Source organism: Pseudocercospora fijiensis, assembly GCF_000340215.1.
Source record: "Pseudocercospora fijiensis CIRAD86 unplaced genomic scaffold MYCFIscaffold_1, whole genome shotgun sequence".
NCBI classification, from domain to species: Eukaryota; Fungi; Ascomycota; class Dothideomycetes; order Mycosphaerellales; family Mycosphaerellaceae; genus Pseudocercospora; species Pseudocercospora fijiensis.
The window spans coordinates 3,847,266-3,865,342 of record NW_006921532.1 but is presented as its reverse complement, the minus strand read 5'-3'; the positions used below and the strand labels follow the sequence as shown (position 1 = coordinate 3,865,342).

The window sequence follows — 18,077 nt, the reverse complement described above, 5'->3', positions numbered from 1 at the left end:
CTAACACTTTAGCTTTATCTATCGCGCGACGGCGAGGTATTTCTAGCGTTGCTAGCGTTGCTAGCATCTTACTCGGTTCCTAGCAATATGTTGCTATAACGTAGGTTTTGCGTCATTTTGTGGGACCCGCGTACTTCCGGAGGTACGTGCGCTGCCAAGCGTTGCCAGAATACAGACACCCTTATCTCTCGTGACATGGCATCACGAGGTGGCATCGAAGTTTTAGCCGCTTCACAAATAGAACTGACGTAGGATCCGGCTCGGTTCCTTGGCGGACAGAGAGGACCAGCCTCGCTCGCTGAAGACGTCTCGCTCTTGACGACCAGCACGGTCTCGGTGATGGAGCTGAAGGACTGGGCAGGTGTTGCACCATTTCCATCTCGATCCACTCGGCTTGCGACATGCTCATGGCCGTGGAGACAACCCTCTCGCCACGTTTCGTCGAGTTTCACCACGACCAATCTCGACTGCGACGTGATGATGGGCGGAAAAGACTACGAATCCTCTCCACCAACTACATCGGGAATTCACTAGAAAGCGCATGCAGGTACGCACGGCAACGCCGTCTCGTGAGGCAGTCCCTGTATCAGCTAGTTCTACAGCATGTGGCTGAGCGCATGTGAAGACAATACAAAAAAGATGGCGCTTGCGTACGCGTTCGATCAATTCCCATTCATCAATTGCTTGTGCCTCTCTTCACTGTTTGCGATCGCCCAGACACTCTTTTGCATTCCAGAGACCACGTGCGTTGATTGACCCAAACAGCATCACTCGCTAGCAAACAGCCCTCGCTTCACTACTCCCGCCTCGCCTCGCCTCGACTTCAACTTTGACCGCCTTCGATCGCGCAAGCACATCAACACCATAACAAGCAATCAAACCCGCACGTCACCAAAATGCGCTTCTCGAACGCGGCGGCAGCGGTTGTTGCAGCTTCATTGCCCATTGCTCTCGCTCAGACCTTTACTGACTGCGATCCCACCAACACGACTTGTCCAGCCGACACCGGACTTCCATCAACTTCATACACTGCCGACTTCACCCAGGGCTCCAGCGCCAACGCCAGTTGGAGTGGCGCTGCCTACACAACAGTCGAATATGGCGACAAGGGTGCAGTCTTCACTATCGAGAAGTCCGGACAAGCGCCAACCATCCAGACCGACTTCTACATCTTCTTTGGCAGAGTCGATGTCACCATGAAGGCAGCCGCCGGCACTGGCATCGTCAGCTCTATCGTCCTTGAGAGTGATGATTTGGACGAGATCGACTGGGAGTTCATCGGTGGAGACAGCGGCCATGTGCAATCCAACTTTGTGAGTTCCTTGGGAGTGAAACGAATGCGATCGATGCTGACAAGCCACCAGTATGGCAAGGGAAACACGACTAGCTATGACCGTGTCATCGTAAGTTCAATCGACGCTGAACCCTTCCATCCCCACGCAGAGATGCTTGGCGGAGAGCATAGTGATAGGAGCGACCACTCTTGTCTATGCACACACATGCTAACGCTTCACAATAGTACCACAAAGTCAGCGACGTCCAGAACACATGGCACACCTACTCGGTCGACTGGACCAAGGACAAGCTCGACTTCCTCATCGATGGCAGTGTCGTCCGGACACTGAAATACAGTGACCCACTCGCCGTCTATGGAAAGAATTATCCGCAGACCCCAATGCAGCTCAAGCTTGGCAACTGGGCCGGTGGTGATTCCGCAAACAATGGTACAGTCGAGTGGGCCGGCGGGAAGACGGACTTCTCTCAGGGACCATTCAACATGTACGTGAAGAAGGTCGAAATCACGAACTACAACCCTGCCTGTTCATACAAATATGGCGACAAGTCTGGATCCTATGAGAGTATCGAAATCATCAGCACGGGCGAAAGCTGCAGCGCTGCATCTGCTTCTGCTACCGGATCGGCAACAGCTTCGGACACTGCAAAGACTACCGCCACCGTTGCTCCAACATCTTCTCATTCAGTCGAGAACGTAAGTGACTGCGAATCGCTTTTCCTCGCTGAAGACTGATGCTAACGATTCTACTCTAGATCGCCCAAACCGACAAGTCTGTCCTCTCTACAGTGACGGGATCCGCATACAGCACTAACAGTGCATCGATCTCCGCGCTGAACTCTGGACTCCCGACTGGCACAGGTGCTACCGCGCCAACGCAGGTTCCCAACCCTTCCGCTGGTATTAACGGTACCGCCGGCACTGGTTCGGGATTTGTTCCTGCTCCGACTTCGTCGCCCGAGTCTTCGACTGGAGGCGCAGCCATACACAGCGTCTTGACCATCGTGTCTCTGCTGAGCGTCTTACTTGGCTTCTGGATGTTGTAAGCGGCGTTTTGGGATCGCTTGGTCTCCAATATCCGGGCGTAGCTTCACTTCATCAAATCACTTCAGGGAAAGAAAGTCTTTTGCATGTGTTTTAAAAGGGATACCCACAATTTGCTTTCGGCTGCATGGTATTGGCGATTGGGTACTTTCGTATGCATGAAAGGTTGGACAGCACAGCACTTGAACGCACGGCACGGTCAGATAGATCAAGGTATGCTTCAGTAGCAAGTTCAATCAATCAGTAAAGTCACACTAAAGAGGCAACACCTTAGTCGGTCTATTTGTTAGAACAGAGACTCTAGCAAACGTGTAGCAAACCAGCCTGCCTATAGAAGGAAGGCCTTCCACCGTGAGAGATAGCTCCTTAAGCATGTGTTCAACACGATTCGAATGGGCCACAGCGCCTGGCGTTGCCGTCAAATATATTTCCAAAATTGAGGTGAGCTCAGAGTCTGAGCAGGGCTGTACGAGATTAAATCTCTCCGTTGAGTGCTGCTAAAAGTGCTGCTGCAGGTATATCTGCTGCTCAAGCACAGCTAAGGGGGATGAAGATCATAAGCATACACCGTCGATAAACCGTCGACATGGTGATTACAAAAGGACTCGGCATGCGGTAGTAGCCCAAGAGATGCGCCTACTTCGACAATCGATTGTCAATGAAGCCGCTCCTTCCTCGTTGGTGCTTCGACCGTTAGCTCGCGCATGTTTAAAAACAGGTTACACGCCACAACACACGACCGTGACAACTTCACCTTCACTGTTGACTTTCACTTCACCGCAGCATCTTCTCTTCTCTCAGCAGCTTAAACGGCACGCTATACTCTGTCATTTACAGTCGCTTCATCGATTGGACATGATAGCTCTTCTTCGCCAACTTCTGGGTCAGAACACGGCGCAGCACCCTCGACCACTGGCGAGTACGACGACGAGGACTGCTCGCCCGCTCGCCGCCCAGATGGCTGCAATGCAGAAGCGCCCGCCTAAGAGCACGGCCAGCAAAGAAGCATACAACATGGAAAAGACCGTGCTTTATCATCGCATCTTCGAAAGCAATTGCCGCTCCGCTTATCACATCACCGAGATTGTCCTCGATACAGTCACGCCCGAAGAGCGCAAGGAGATCGTCGACGAGATCAAAGTGGACGACAAGACGCCGCGCCCTGGACAAACGCGCTCTGGACAAGGAGCGCTTCCAAGAGACAGAGTCCCGCAGTGGCCAGCAGGCCCAACGCTGGCCAAAATTCTTCCGCAGGCGCGCGCGCGATGGGTGAGTGACGTGAAAGCGACTGGTTGTCGAGACATTTGCTGACTTCGTTCTCTTGCAGGCACAGCACCTTCGTGATCACCAACTGCGTGACATCGATGTGGTGTTCCGAGGCACTTCCACCGAATGCCGCGGACTTTTGAACGTTATGAAGGATAAGATGTCGAAAGCCGTAAGCTGTCATCCATCACCTTTTCAGGATCCTTGCTGACTGTCCGTTCGTAGGGAGGACGACCTTATCATATGCACGACTACGATGAATCCACGAGCACCATGTGCTTGAGCATCGTTATACCACAGGATGCGCTCAATGCACTGTCAACGCCTGATATGATCAATGACTTCCAGATGGTGATCATCGACAACACGGCGCCAGATTTGTCGATAGGGGCCACCGCAGCCTCCACACAGCCAGCAGCGGCCACATCAGTTCAGCAGAACGTCGTTCCGAAGCGTCGCCCCAAGAAGGTCACGTTTCTCGATCCGCCAGTACAATCATGGTATCCCTCCCCTGCCAGTGAGATAAAGCAGGCTGAGTGGAATCAGAACGCCGCTCAATGCGCCGAAGAGAGTTCTGACGATGAAATGACAGACGACCATTGGTGGCGCCGAGACTTTTCGTTGCGGAAACAAATGATCTCAGACTGGCAAGAAGAGCACACCGCGCGACGTCTCGCGCTTGAATCCGGCGATGATTCCACAACATTACCCTCTGTCAATCCCAAAGTGATGCCTGGGCTTTGCAACACTTACGGAGACAATGTCTCGGCGGCAACGCGCGACCAGCAAGATATCCAGCTCCTCCAGGGCCTTCACACCAGCGTTGTCGACAGCGAGGCCGAACTTCAAAGCGCCCAGCAGAACCTCTCAAATGCGAGAGCTACATTGAGAAACGCTCTGCAGAACGCGCCAGCCAATGCTAATCACGGCCTCATCAAGTAGGTTGTGCTGCACTTCGCACGAAAGCATGGAAGCTGACCAAAAGCAGTCGTCTCAAGCTCAATATCAAGTCTCATGATTTTCATCTTCAGCGGGTCAAAGCACATCACAATAGCCTTCTCTTTGCGTTCACTCCTGCCTGCAACGGCGTATCGAAGCATCTTCTTCAAGGCGACCAGATCAAAGACGCTGACTTGCTTGCTGATCTTCGGAAGCTGCACAAAGTCAAACCAACCACCACCTCATCACCCGATAATCACAATTTTACGAGCGGTAAGATCCTTCTCCCATGCCTGTTATGCAGCGTTGACGGACTTGAATGCTAAAGGAGCGCAAGAAGAAACGCTCGATCATCCACAGGACTCATTTGCGACATTTTCTAGTCCCAACGCAAGTGCCCACAGCACATTGAAGAGTGTTGCCATTGCAAACGGAATGCAGCAGAAGACGTGGTGGTCACCGGTTGACCTAGTCCGTCAAATCTTTCATGGTATGTTGAATCTCCCCTCCCTTTTGTCCGTTGGCAACGGCAGTCCGGCAGCAGCATGAAGCGTGCGAGAGGGGTAGGTATGATGATGCGGTGGAGCGGATTTCATAATGTTGCTTTCTTTTGTTTTGGGATGGAGGTGGAAGCGAGAGGGCAATCAGCAGCAGCAAACAGCATAATGGGCAGAGGAGGCGCAAGTGTGTCAGCGCAAGAAGAGGGGTTTGACGCATCCTGCTGAGTTGCATATGGCGTTTGTGGTTGGATTGAGTTGTACTTTCCTGTCGTAATAGTGGGGTTTCTTTTGTACGTGGAATCGTAACGTGCTGGTCACATTGCCGTTTCTTTCGTGCTTCGCGTCAATGGGCTGAGCAATTGGAGCTTGAGGGACGCTCCGACCCTAGCTTTGTCGATGGTCTCATTTTTACGACATTGCTGAGGTGGTGGTGCTCGGGAGAAGTCTCGGCGCAAGAGAGCACAATCCGAAAGCTCATGGCTACCCAGGTGTCCGGCCTGGTTCGCCAGGCCTGTACTGCTACTTCATTCGTAGTCAGAAACTCAGCCACGCCGGGCTACTAGCGGATGGTTCTGGATGGTCGAATCTGCACGATGGAGAAATCGCAACGAAGCATCCATCACGTCTTTCCAGAGATCCCTCTCGGTCGGGATGGGGACGAGCGCAAATTCTTGCAATTTCATATAATCTACAGCTTTGCGCAAGCTTGCGAGCCCTCAATAGGTCCAAGCAGCATAGCGTCTATCAAAAAGAAACACACCTATCTCATCTCCCTCAAAAAATTATCCTCCTTAATCTTACTCCTCCTCTTCTGCCTCATAGCCCTCGTCAATTCATCCCGAGCCTCACTCGCCCGCAAACTCCCCTGCACAGTGCCGTCTCCAAACGGCAAATCTATACTCTGCTCATACAGCGGAATTTTCGGCGCGAGCGATTCCGGGTCGAGGAGTTGTTGTTTGCGTAAAGCTTTCGCGGCGATTCTACGTTGCTTTTTAGATTTCGCTGTAAGTTTTATCGTCAGCATTTCTATTGCCTGCTCGGATGGATTTTTTTTTCTTTTTCAATTATACGCACAGAAGAGATCGCCCTCGGCGTCTTCGCCTACAGAGCCTGTCGCGTCTGCTTTCTTCTCTAACGCTGTCCATAACCATGCGGGATACTCGTCGTCTTCCAACGCGATGGGATCTTGTTTGTTTTTCATGAAATTCAGGCCTTTCAAGACTGTTCCGGCGGGCACGCTCGATGCGATGCGAGCGGGCTGTTTGCTTTTCTTTGGTTTGGTGGCGGAGGGGGTAAGAGGTGTGCTGAAAGGTTGTGCTGCAGACGTAGATGTTGCGGCCGGCTTGTCGTTTGGACGAGGATTCGTTGCTGTGGTCTCCTGCGCGGATACTGCTTGTGATCGCGACACCGTCGAATGTGAGAAGTTCCGGGCGCTTTTAACTGACGATACGCCATTACGCTTTGCCAGCTGTCGTAGGCACCTTTGGCAGATCATTTTTTTGGGGGCTTTGAAAGATTGCTTGTGGGAGATACAGGTTGGACGTGAGGTGGCAGCATGCGGAGCAGTTCGGAGGTGTGTAAAGTCCGTCCAATCACGCTCAATGTGACCTTCGTATCAACACCAATCTCAATACACAGCGACAACGATACTCGGGCTTTGATCAAAGAATAGAAGGCAAGTCGTCATGACCCAGTGTTGAGATCTGCCTCGCCTGCTCGTCATTTACAGCCTTTCGCATGATCATATTAGATATCTGAAGCCAGATTCTTCTTTCCGAGCATGACACAGTCAAACTCAAGAGCCCGTTCATTCTGTTCTCCTATATCGATGGCACTGATACACCTGCAAAATTCGTCTTTGTTCAGACGGAGAAATCGACTTTGTGATGCACAGGGGTATACTCCTTCCCGTAAACGCCTGTTGCGCGAGCATGATACTCCTCCACCTTCCTGCCTATTCGATGAAACATTCAGACTGATCCAGTGACGCTGCGTAACATCATCAACACAAAATGATCACTTGCGCGAGGGTATTCCGAATTCCAGTCTTCCTCCCTGTCTGTTCCGTTGGCCATCTGTCCAGATGCATACAAAAGAAAAAATCCCAAGCCGCAAGTCTATGCGATGCTCATATTTGCGAGTATCGTCTTCCACGTTCGTCGCGACAACTGGCCTAACACGAATCGAAGCACGAATTGGATGGTAGCTCATCCATCTTCATTCTCATCCTCGTCCTCATCCTCATCCAACTTGGTTTTCTTGGTTGGGGTATCGTTCTTAGCGCCGCTGCTGCTCATGTTGTCTGCTTTCCGCTTAGCACTTCCCGTTCCATTTGTGAAACCGTCGTCTTCACCTTTTGCGTCGGTGGCGCCACCAAGATTGCCTTCCCTAGCTTCCATCTGCGCCACCTCTTCTGCGGTTAGGAAACGTCCTCCAGGCCCTCTCGGCCTGCGCATCGCATGGTTATGGCGTGACTCGTGGAGATAAGGCTTGCGACCTTTTGAGGTCAGTCGGAGCGCCTCTTCTAGCTTTTGTCGTGCCATGCGTCGCTTCAGTATTCGGTGGAACTGTTTCGCGTTCACGTAAAGTGGCGATTCTTCGTTGGCACCCGCAACGGGTACTTCTGGAGATTGCTGGTGCGTGGCTGATGGCGGAGGTGGAGCTTGTGGTTGCTGGTTCGCAGTTGGAGGACGTGGGGCACCCATCGGTGGTTGTCCTGGATTCTGCACTGCAGGACTGTTGACCGAGTGAGACATCCTCCGCTGCTGTGCCATCTGGCCTTGCTGCATCTGGGGAGGCATCGGTTGCGCCGAGGGCATCTGCATTTGTGTCGCCATGGTGCTCGGGATGTTCATTTGGCCTTGTCTGGGTGATTGCGGATTCGGCCGTTGCATACTGCCATCTGTCTTGACTTGGTTTAGGCGTGGTGACGTTTGAGGCATGGATCCGGGCAACGAATCTGGCATCGAGTAGGCTGGATAGCCAGAGGCGGCAGCGGTCGCCATGGCGGCGGCCTGTGAGGGAGAAACGCCATACTGGGTGTTCATGCCATACGCTGGATTATAGCCCATCTGAGGCATCATATGCTGCTGTGCCATCTGAGGCGGCTGTTGATGCTGCGCGTAGTTTGGCTGCGGTTGAGTCTGCATGACTGGACTAGCGTGATTCTGGGGACCGTTGTGGGCGTGTGGATAGGCAGAGGGTTGTTGAGGATGGTACTGCGCGTATGAGTCCATGATGGATGTTCGAGGATGAAGGGCTAATCAAGGTTCGTGGGTCGAGCGAGGCGCAGGTCGATGGCGCGCGCGGCGAGCTTAAGCTGAGAGAAGGCGCTGTCAGCCTGTGTTGTCTGGCGGCCCAAGGCTGCTTCGCATGGAAGGGCTACTACAGTGATGCGACCAGAGGCAGCTCCAGCTTCCCTGCAGCGGATGCAGCGTGAAGTTGACCTCTCGGAAGGTCCGCTCCCGCCACTGCTGGCCTGATGCAATGGGCTCTGGGACGGCGAGGCGGCGCAGGCACTGAGGCGCAACAAGGGCTCTGGGACGAGGATTGTATGTTGTCGAAGGTGTTTCGTAGCTCTCACTGGCTGGCAGCGGCACAGCACCGCAGCGCTGCGGAGAAACAGTGACGGAGACTAAATACTGGGCCAAACATTAGCGACAGTTCCTAGACTCTCGAAGACAGGCACCAGGCGCAAGCATTAGTGACGCGCTTCAAGTATTCGGCGGGAGGCAGAGGTGAGCTGCATAGTGCCCGCGCTTGACAGCGCATCAAATCCAATCGAGGCGGTCGCCAGCGCATAACATTTGTGACGAAGCCTGCGCCACATGTGACAGTGAACGACGCTGGGCTCGAGGGGAGGGAAATAATCGAGGTGCGGCAGCATGGAGATGGACGCGAAGGCGTCAAGGCGCATTGCCGCGCGTTGTTGTTGTCGTTGCTTGCTGTTGCGGTTGCTATCGCTTGCTTGCGCAGACCGCTCGAGCGCAAAATGCGATGCGCGCCTCTCGATGCCTTTGGTGTCGCAACTTACCTGGGCGGGTGTTGGTCGAGTGTGGGCGGCGTGAAAGGCTGCACCGACGTTAGCATATCGTCTCTGGCGACGCACTCAATGGCCGTGGCATTATTCGTGCCCGACGTCATGCGCCATGTGTCGTGCTGCATCGCGGTCGCGGTGCGGTCGCGGTCGCGGTCGCGCGGTTGGCGTCACCGTCGTCAAAAAGCGCATGGTGATGGGGATGGCGTACCTGTATCGCAGTATCAACTCTGTTGGCTCGTGATTATTCACAGGCGACGGCAAGAATCCGAGCTCTGCCCAAACGCGATTGATTGGGTGTTTGGGCTGAAGACAGAGATTGGCTGAAAAGGAGAGAGGCTCCTGGCTGAAGTTCTGCGCTGGTCAATGTTAATCCGAGCTCGCGCTAGAAGCCTAGAACGACTCCTGCTGGGGCCCGGCACGTGCTTCGTCCACCCAAAAGCAAAAGCAGCACGCGCGGACATCCGATCATGCTGCGGAGCATCCATCGTGCGCTTCCGATAGACATCGTGCTTCTACACCATCTATCATCTATCCCCCTGTGCCTGCTCGTTGCACTGCGCGCTGGGAGGAAGCTCACGCTCCGCTCCGCTCCGCTCCGCTCCGCCCCGAAACCCCCCCGGCCCTGAGCGCAGCACAATCCGCCATTCGTCGGAACAACCTTGCTGTGACTCTCGTGTCTGCGTGTCTTCTGTGCAGTGCAGCATCACGTCGACAGTTTCAGAGACCGCGGCAGACGTCTTATTGGAGCACGCTCACGTCAGCAGCCTCCGCCTCCGCAAACCCAGCATCATGCCGTTACGCGCTGCAGCCACTGCAGATGCGCCTGCGAATCTTGCCTCAGCGCCGACGCCAACGCCAACGGACCTGTCACCGAGCACCACCTAGTCGTTGCCTCGTGCATACCAGAATCTGGTTCCTGGTCCCAAGCAGGCACCGCTCGCGTGCCATTGAGATCATTGTTGCAAAGCACACCTGGTCCTCTCACCGCTTGACCCGACACCAACCCCTGGGGCTGATCTCTTGCAATAATGTCGCACACACCGCTGTCGTACAGATTGATCTTCAAGCAAGCCCCTGTGCACGCGTGTGATCCGTGAAACGCAATCTCATGCAGCGAAGTTGCATTTTATCGCTCTCGGCAATTTTGCAGCACTTCTGGTGCACTCGCCAATTAAACTGCATCGACCATGCGTATGAGATACACGCACATCATTGAAGTATAATGCTCCATTGGTGAGAATAGTGTATATATCTCTACACTCTCTGGGCAGGAGAGCAAAGTCGTGAGAATTCAACTGGGCTTCCAGACACTCATTTCTCGATTCACATTGTCCCATTTGTAAGCTTCTCCATCGCCGACATTGTAGCGGTAGTAATTCTCAGTGCCGCCTTTGACCATAGCGCGGCGAAATGTAATATTGATGCGGCCCTTGTCAGCATCTCCGCCTTTTCTCTTTGGGATGCTATGTAGCCAGTTGCTCTGCGTCTTCCCACGCATTAATATCATGTCGCCAGAAGCAAGCGGCAGTTTCATCGGCGTTGATTCAGAATCATCTTTGGCAGGGGTAGGTTTATGCTTCATCAAGAAGTCGCGCTTTGCTCCAAGAGAGAAAGATGCGATGGCTGGATCAACGCCGAGGAATCGTTCATCGTCGCTGTGATAGCTAATGCTGTCGTCTCCGGACGCATAGTAGTTCACAAGCGAAAAGTTGAATTTGCATCCCGTAGCGTTCTCGGTAAGCTGTCGAAGCACGTCTAGGCAGTCAGGGATGGGTCGAGGCTGGCATTTGTACGCTGTTCTGGGCAAAACCTTGGATGTGAGTGCATCTACAGGCACGCCGTTTTGGTTGAATCGTGCCGTCTCATCAATGCCAAATACAGTGGTGTATCGAGGTGTATTGATCTGAGTATCGACTGGGCCACGCTTGATCGTGTACTTCACTCTGTAGAAGAAAAGCTCGTCTCGTAAGAACTGGAACAGATCTCGTTGCACTTCCTTCGGGATGTATGGCTGGTAGTAGACAAGATCCAGATCGGGTTGATCATTGATGGGGCGTCCTTCTTCTGCTGGCGCGAAATTGAGTGCATCTCTAAGGCTGGCAGGCAATCCTGGCACTGAGAATGGATACGTGAGGTGTTTGGAGTATTCTTGTGGCGTTGGGTCATGCTGTCCTTGGCCACTGTTTCTTCCAGCGTTTTCTGCTTTTGCCCTTTTCACCGGAGGCGGACTGAAGAAGTTTTCCAGTGTCCTGAGTCTTTTGGACATGTCTCGAGGACGTTTGTAGAAAGGACCAAGACACTGGAGGACGCGAAAGAGGATTGCATGGCAGAGCTTGCGACTTTTGGTACACGCTCACGTGACATCAGCACCTCGTCTGTGCTGTGCCTGCCTGCTGCCTCGGGGTCATGGACACTATCCTTATCAGCCCAAATGACATCTCGTCTCTCGTCTTGGGGATGCGACTGAGGCTGTACCCCGCGCCGCAATAGGCGTTTCCACACAGGATGGCCCGGCGAGCTGTCCGCAAGAAGGCGGTGGTGGTGTCATCAGATGTCGAGGACGGCAACGACGATGATGGTAAGGTCGACGACGGCGTGGGAACATCTGCCACGTCGCAGAAGCCAGCGAAACGTCGCAGGGAGACAGCTCGGCCATCTCCACAGAAAGGCAAGTCTAAGACGAGAGGCGTCCCAACGGACTCTCCCACGCAAAGTGGCAAGCCAATCTATTCCTTCTTCAATGCAGCAACACAACGACAACAAGCGTCGCAAAGTACACCCGGATTGGACAAAGCTGCCGCTCTACACCACGAAGTGGAGGCTATCGAAGATGACTCTGACGAAGGTGGATTGCGTAAGGACTCCTCGACGACCACGCTCTCTCAAGGCTCAAGTACAGCTTTGGCCGTTCGCAAGCGGAAATTCGGTCGTATTCAAAGCCTCGAGGACGACGCCAGCTTACCACCTGCAGCCACTCAAAAATTCCGGCAAACGAGCAACGATGACAAGAAGGCGACTGTGTCCAATTTGAAGCACGATGGGAGACCCTGGACCGAGAGATTCGCGCCCGCCGACATCTCTGAATTGGCAGTCCACAAGCGCAAGGCAGCTGACGTTCGCGGGTGGCTGGAAGCGACTTTCAAAGGCAAGCGTCACAAGATCCTCGTGCTCAAAGGTCCTGCAGGTACTGGCAAGACTACTACTGTACGACTTCTTGCTCAGGAGCTAGGCATCGAGCTCCTCGAATGGCGAGATCCAGGTGCTGTGGAATCAGATGGCACTACCTCTGCCGCGGCTCGATTTGAGGAGTTTGTCGTCCGCGCTGGCAAATTGTCGGGACTGAAATTGACTAACGGCTCGCATGTGAATACGAAGGATCTTCTACCGCCGGTCAGCGAGGAAAACGATCGAAAGAAGCGACCGCAAGCGATTCTCGTTGAAGAGTTTCCAAATACTTTCTCAAGAACATCGAGCACACTGCAGTCCTTTCGCTCCACCTTGGCACAATACGTCTCTGCGACAGTCTCGAACGATTCGATGCCAACTCCTATGATCATGGTCATCTCCGAGACCTTACTATCAACAAATACTGCCACAGCGGACAGTTTCACGGCCCATCGACTTCTAGGCCCAGAGCTCAACACAAACCCGTACATCAACATTATCGAGTTCAACCCAATCGCACATACATACATGGTGAAAGCACTTGAGACAATCGTGGTGAAAGAGGCTCGAAAGTCCGGCCGTCGCCGAACGCCAGGCCCTCAGATTATTGAACGTCTGGCTGAAAGCGGCGATATCAGAAGTGCAGTCTCGTCTTTGGAATTCCTTTGCGTGCGTGGAGATGATGGTCAGTGGTCAAGCAAGGTCACTTTCACGAAGCCCAAAACGTCCAGACTGTCCAAGAGCCTGGCACCTCTCACGAACGCGGAAGAAGAAGCCATGAAATTAATCAGCAATCGTGAGAGCAGTCTAGGAATCTTCCACGCCGTTGGCAAAGTCGTCTACAATAAGCGAACGGATCCAGAACATCGAAGTGGGCTCGCACAACCGCCAGCTTGGCTGCCTCAGCATCGGCGGAGCAAAATGCCCGAGACGAATCCGGACACTTTGATCGATGAGCTCGGCACGGACACATCTACATTTGTGGCCTCCCTGCACGAGAATTACGTCTTGTCTTGTGGTAGCGCGTCTGCAGAAGAGACCCTGGACAGCATGAGTGGATGCATTGACAATATGTCAGACGCCGATCTGATGTCTCTTGATCGCATTTCCTTCGGCACCAGAGCGTTTTCTGGATCAGCGGCCGACACTTTGCGTCAAGATGAGCTCGCGTTCCAGGTGGCTGTTCGAGGTGTCTTGTTCAGCCTGCCGTATCCTGTCCATCGTGCGGAACCGACTAACGGAAGACGAGGCGATGCATTCAAGATGTTCTACCCAGCATCGCTCAGGCTCTGGCGAAAGCGAGAAGAACTGGAGGAGCAACTCGATGTAGTGACACGTAAACTAGCAGATAAGGGAGCTGCTGGCGCTGCTAAATCAAGAGCCACGAAGTCTCAGTCCACCAATGGGGTCGAGGGCTGGAGGAACAATTCGTCGTTGAGTTCGGCCAATCATGCCGGGGGTAAACAAGATATTGATGTCCAGCCCCAACTCAGCAAGGAGGCCAAGCACGAGATGCTGATGGATCGGCTGCCTTATTTGGCCCAGATCTTGAGTGGACCAAAGGCTTCATTACTCTCGCGCTCATTATGCGACCAAGTCACCGCAATAACACGCCTCGATGGTATTTCACTACCAGGAGACGACAACGAAGCAGATATGGAGGAGGGTGAAGCGGCCGAAAACGTTGAGCAGTGGTCTACGGACCGGCCTGATGTTGACTCCAACCGGGCGCCTACGACACCGCGGAAACGACGCCGGCCAGAGAAGCCTCCTGTTATCTTCGAAGGAGTGAAGCTTCCTCCGATGGAAAGTCGGGTTGACAAGCTTGTGCTAGAAGATGATGACATTGAAGACTGATGTCCTAAAGTAAGCATATCATCAACGTGTTTGGCGTTGTATACGAGAAGTACTCAAGGACTGTCGGCTTAACGGAACATTGTGAGAAACCACCCTGTACATACAGATGCAGCAAATGTCATTTCTGTCTTGATATCGCTGACTATATCTCTCCTAAAACATTCCAAAATAGTCCAATCGTGATCATACAAACGGGACACCGCGTAAAAGGCACGGGCATCGTGCTGTCTTCATCACAGCAAAGGATCACGAAACTCGTCAAAACATGGACATGGCCGACCTCTCAAATCTTCTCCCACAAAAACCCTGAATCGAAGCTCGGCAGATCACGAAGATCACGCTCGCTAATTTCGAGTTGAACAGGATAGTCCGGGGTCAAGACCAGAGGATTGTACACAGTACTGAGTCCACTTGTGAAAGTCGTCATGCCGATCTGATCAAGCCAATGACCTGTATAGCCAAGCAAAGAAGAGCCAGCAGATCTGTAGCTCAGATGACTGAGTACCGAAGAAGCAGTGTCGTCACTGTCATTACTAGCCTCCACAATCATCGAGCTTGCGGTTGGAATTGTGAAAGGTGAGTATTCAGAGGGTAAGATCCCGTGGTGACGTCTGTGTCTGGATAAAGCTCGCAAGATCTCTTTCTCTGGAATATGACCGAAATGGCCGACTTCGATGAGATGATCCTCCGCGCCTTCTGGACTATGCACATATTCGTCTCCGGTCTCTGCGGACTTGTAGTGGTGGTGTTGCTGGATGTTCGAGCCTTGGCCATTCACAGCTTCGGTCAGATCGATATCGTTTGAGGCACGATTGCATGTGCAGCCACAATTACATTGGCAGCCACACCTACAAGCGCAGCGATATGCATTATCGTCGTTTCTGACCGGTGGTCGATGGCGATCGACGTTGGTCGGGATTTCTGCTATCATGTCGTGCTGTCGTTGCGCCATTCTGTACTCATCGTTTTCGTTGGTATTTGCTGTGTGATGCGCATTGCTTCCCATCTTGATGTGATTTGTTCCTTTGATTAATATACTATGTAGGGTCGGGTGCTCTCCTTTGAAGATAGATGTATGCTATTGCCCAGGTGGGGGTCAATCGTATATCGCTGCGAGGGTCAAGAAGGGGAAGAATTGCAGTGGTCATAGAATTGCAACGTGAATGACAGTCACGAAGAGGGCTTGTATTCACAATCGAGAGCTTCGAAGAGTCATTCATGTTGTCTGCCTTGTTTAGACCATCCGATAGCGCTCGAGCAGGATGGGTAATGATGGCATCAGAGTGCAGCGGCTTATCACCAGGAGAGCCGACGGAAGGCTGTGCAGCAGTTCAAATGTCTCCACAAGCTTCAGCCATGTGTATGTGCTATATAGATGGTATATGCACATCGGGGCGATCGGAATGGTAGAGCCAACATGCGGAGTGCAGCGACCGGTATAATGCATTTAAAAGCCTGCAGACTGTAGATCGACATTGATTGGAAGCACACCCGTTCGCTCCAGTCATGCGCTGAAGCGCCCCCAAAGGATCAGCAGGCTATGTGACATCCAGGAAGGACATGGCGGCTTTTCAGCACCATATCAGGAGGTGACCCGGAATTGAGAGCTCTGGCAGACGTCCTGATTGCGCCTATAGTCGCCTTGTTTTCGCTAAGGTTGATACTCTAAGCCGAGCTCCTGGAGTTTTGGGACCCTTTCACATGGAGATTCCGTCCTTTGACTGGACTTCAACCTGTCATCTGTAAGCGTGAGTGAGCGGAAGGGCCGCCGAAAAACTTCGCTTGGTGAAAGAACGAATGCCTGGTGCAGAACTTGCCTGGTGTAAGGCCAACGAGGCTGCATGAAGTGCAGGCGGGATAGCTGCTAAGCCGGCTGCGCCTCAATGCGAACCAAGACCAAGACCAAGGCCGCACGGGTCGCCGCTAAGTAGCCGGAAAGAACTCGCGAAGCGGCCATAATAGCACAGCGATCGGTGTTACATCAGAAACAGCATTCTCGAGGCGAACTGAGCCGTGTCGAAGCGCGCGCGTTGTTACGATGGAAACCCACATGATGGAGCGTCGTTTAGCTGCACGGAAAATTGAGTTCAGACAGGAAGCTTCATCGGCCGGCTGAGCAGGAGCCGGCCGACAGCCATGATATAGCGCAGCGGTGACAAGCATCGGTGTTGTATTTTCATATCGTAGCCGTGAGTCCTGAGATACACGCTATCGTTTGGGAACTTCCCATCTCTAGTAAGTATAATCGTACAAGCTCTTCCTTGGAGCTGTGGGTCTGGGCCTAGTACATGTAAATCAACGCCGCGCTGTAGTGAATGCTCCGATCGGACGGGTCAAGCAAGTCCCCTAATTGTACTGGGCATACGCTGCGGTCGAGTTGAATTTGAGTCCTCCTCGAATGACCTTCTCGACAGCGCTCAAGAAGTCCTTCTCGCTAGCCACCTTTCTTCGCGCGCGAATGGCGAACATGCCAGCTTCTGTAGCTACAGACCGCAGCTCAGCACCGGTTGAGTTCGGGCACAGACGCGAAATGAGCTCCCATCTGATGTCGCGCTCTACTGACATGGACTTGGCGTGGATTCGCAGGATGTTGGCACGACCCTCCATGTCGGGCAGTGAAAACTCGATCTTTCGATCTATTCGACCGGGTCTCATGAGAGCTGGGTCCAGTGTGCTAGGTCTGTTAGTGGCGAACATGACCTTAATATTTCCCCGGCTGTCGAAACCGTCGAGTTGTGTGATAAGTTCCAGCATAGTTCGCTGAACTTCGTTATCTCCGCCTGCGCCGTCATCGAAACGAGCACCTCCGACAGCATCGATTTCGTCGAAGAAAATGATGCATGCTTTCTTCGTGCGCGCCATCTCAAAGAGCTCGCGGACCATTCGTGCACCCTCTCCGACGTACTTCTGCACAAGCTCGGACCCAATGACACGGATGAATGTGGCATCAGTTCTGTTAGCCACCGCTCTGGCGCAAAGCGTCTTACCGGTTCCTGGAGGACCGTAAAGCAGAGCACCCTTTGGTGGATCGATGCCCAGGTTAACGAAGCGCTCTGGCGATAAGAGCGGCATCTCAACGACTTCTCGTAGCTTCTCAATCTGCTCTTTGCAGCCACCCACATCTCCATAGGTGACATCGGGCTTGTCCTCGACGGTCATCATGGTGACACTCGGGTCGATCTTGGGCGGAAGAGGCAACATGATCTGGTACTTGTTCCGGTCTACTCCCACGCGCATGCCCTCTTCGATATCTGTGGGCGACACTCGGTCTCCAAGGTTCACGACGAACTTGGCGATCTGCTTGACGTTGATGACATATTTGCTCTTCTCACTGTCCTTCTCATCGGGAATGATCTTGGTGCATCTCGCGACTTGTAATGGTTGCTCTTCGCTCATGCGTTGTCGGTCAGCGGCGATGTCCCATAGATGCGGAGGTGCGAGTCCGGTGTCTGATTCCTTGACGCCGATCTTCTCGTTGACTGACGTCTGCTTCTCCTTGATGGCTTTCTCCAGATCTTTCAGTGCTGTGGCGTATGGGGCAGAGTTGTATGTCTTGAGCACTTGGATGTCCCTGTGTGATTATTAGCCACCATGTTCGCAGTGCACGGCGCAAGGCGGCACAACATACTCATCAGACAACGGTGTGATCTTCTTCTCTTCCTGCTCGTCGTCGGCGAACTTCTTCTGGTACTTCTCCCAGTTCTGGCCTGTCGCCGATGGCATCGCGGCGGTGTTTGGATGGTGTAGGCGTCACTGTTGAGGGTCGGGATCGTATAGAGCTGGTGCGGAGGGTGGATGGGTCCGAGATGGAGGAGAGATGTGCGCGGTGATGAAAGCCAAAGTGCGATGTCGTGAGTGGTAACCTAAAGGTCGAAGTTGGTAGTCCGTTGGTAGTGAGAGCTTCGTAGGTGCACTGTCGCTGCAGGCATCGGAGCGTGACGAAGGCGTTGCCGACGTGCATCGCGCAGAGAGC

General features: G+C 53.2%; 7 protein-coding genes across 7 annotated transcripts; 3 read left to right on the top strand and 4 right to left on the bottom strand.

The window, feature by feature from the left end:
- Positions 1-758: 758 nt before the first annotated feature.
- MYCFIDRAFT_48236 (glycoside hydrolase family 16 protein) lies at positions 759-2,600 on the top strand. The gene is made up of 4 exons (XM_007921833.1): positions 759-1,313; positions 1,365-1,403; positions 1,520-1,990; positions 2,050-2,600. The coding sequence occupies exons 1-4, from the start codon at positions 897-899 to the stop codon at positions 2,338-2,340; spliced, it is 1,218 nt and encodes a 405-aa protein (XP_007920024.1). The 5' UTR covers positions 759-896; the 3' UTR covers positions 2,341-2,600.
- Positions 2,601-3,295: 695 nt separating this feature from the next.
- MYCFIDRAFT_192285 (uncharacterized protein) lies at positions 3,296-4,546 on the top strand (the record flags this gene model as incomplete). The annotated part of the gene is made up of 3 exons (XM_007923047.1): positions 3,296-3,607; positions 3,666-3,776; positions 3,830-4,546. The coding sequence occupies 3 exons, from the start codon at positions 3,296-3,298 to the stop codon at positions 4,544-4,546; spliced, it is 1,140 nt and encodes a 379-aa protein (XP_007921238.1).
- A 1,257-nt stretch (positions 4,547-5,803) lies between these two features.
- MYCFIDRAFT_125120 (uncharacterized protein) lies at positions 5,804-6,538 on the bottom strand (the record flags this gene model as incomplete). The annotated part of the gene is made up of 2 exons (XM_007923046.1): positions 5,804-6,045; positions 6,118-6,538. 2 exons carry the CDS (start codon positions 6,536-6,538, stop codon positions 5,804-5,806), a joined length of 663 nt encoding a protein of 220 aa, XP_007921237.1.
- Positions 6,539-6,810: 272 nt separating this feature from the next.
- MYCFIDRAFT_209677 (uncharacterized protein) lies at positions 6,811-7,696 on the bottom strand. Its single transcript, XM_007923045.1, has 2 exons — positions 7,397-7,696; positions 6,811-7,345 (listed from the first exon to the last, which is right to left on the bottom strand). Exons 1-2 carry the CDS (start codon positions 7,584-7,586, stop codon positions 7,251-7,253), a joined length of 285 nt encoding a protein of 94 aa, XP_007921236.1. The 5' UTR covers positions 7,587-7,696; the 3' UTR covers positions 6,811-7,250.
- Positions 7,697-10,373: 2,677 nt separating this feature from the next.
- MYCFIDRAFT_29190 (uncharacterized protein) lies at positions 10,374-11,348 on the bottom strand (the record flags this gene model as incomplete). Its single annotated transcript, XM_007921717.1, has 1 exon — positions 10,374-11,348. The coding sequence occupies one exon, from the start codon at positions 11,346-11,348 to the stop codon at positions 10,374-10,376; it is 975 nt and encodes a 324-aa protein (XP_007919908.1).
- A 770-nt stretch (positions 11,349-12,118) lies between these two features.
- MYCFIDRAFT_25692 (uncharacterized protein) lies at positions 12,119-13,564 on the top strand (the record flags this gene model as incomplete). Its single annotated transcript, XM_007921522.1, has 1 exon — positions 12,119-13,564. A coding segment is annotated over one exon (1,446 nt), but the record flags the coding sequence as incomplete, so codon positions are not given.
- Positions 13,565-16,450: 2,886 nt separating this feature from the next.
- Positions 16,451-17,827, bottom strand: MYCFIDRAFT_62636 (uncharacterized protein; the record flags this gene model as incomplete). The annotated part of the gene is made up of 2 exons (XM_007922056.1): positions 16,451-17,675; positions 17,733-17,827. 2 exons carry the CDS (start codon positions 17,825-17,827, stop codon positions 16,451-16,453), a joined length of 1,320 nt encoding a protein of 439 aa, XP_007920247.1.
- Between the last annotated feature and the right edge of the window lie 250 nt (positions 17,828-18,077).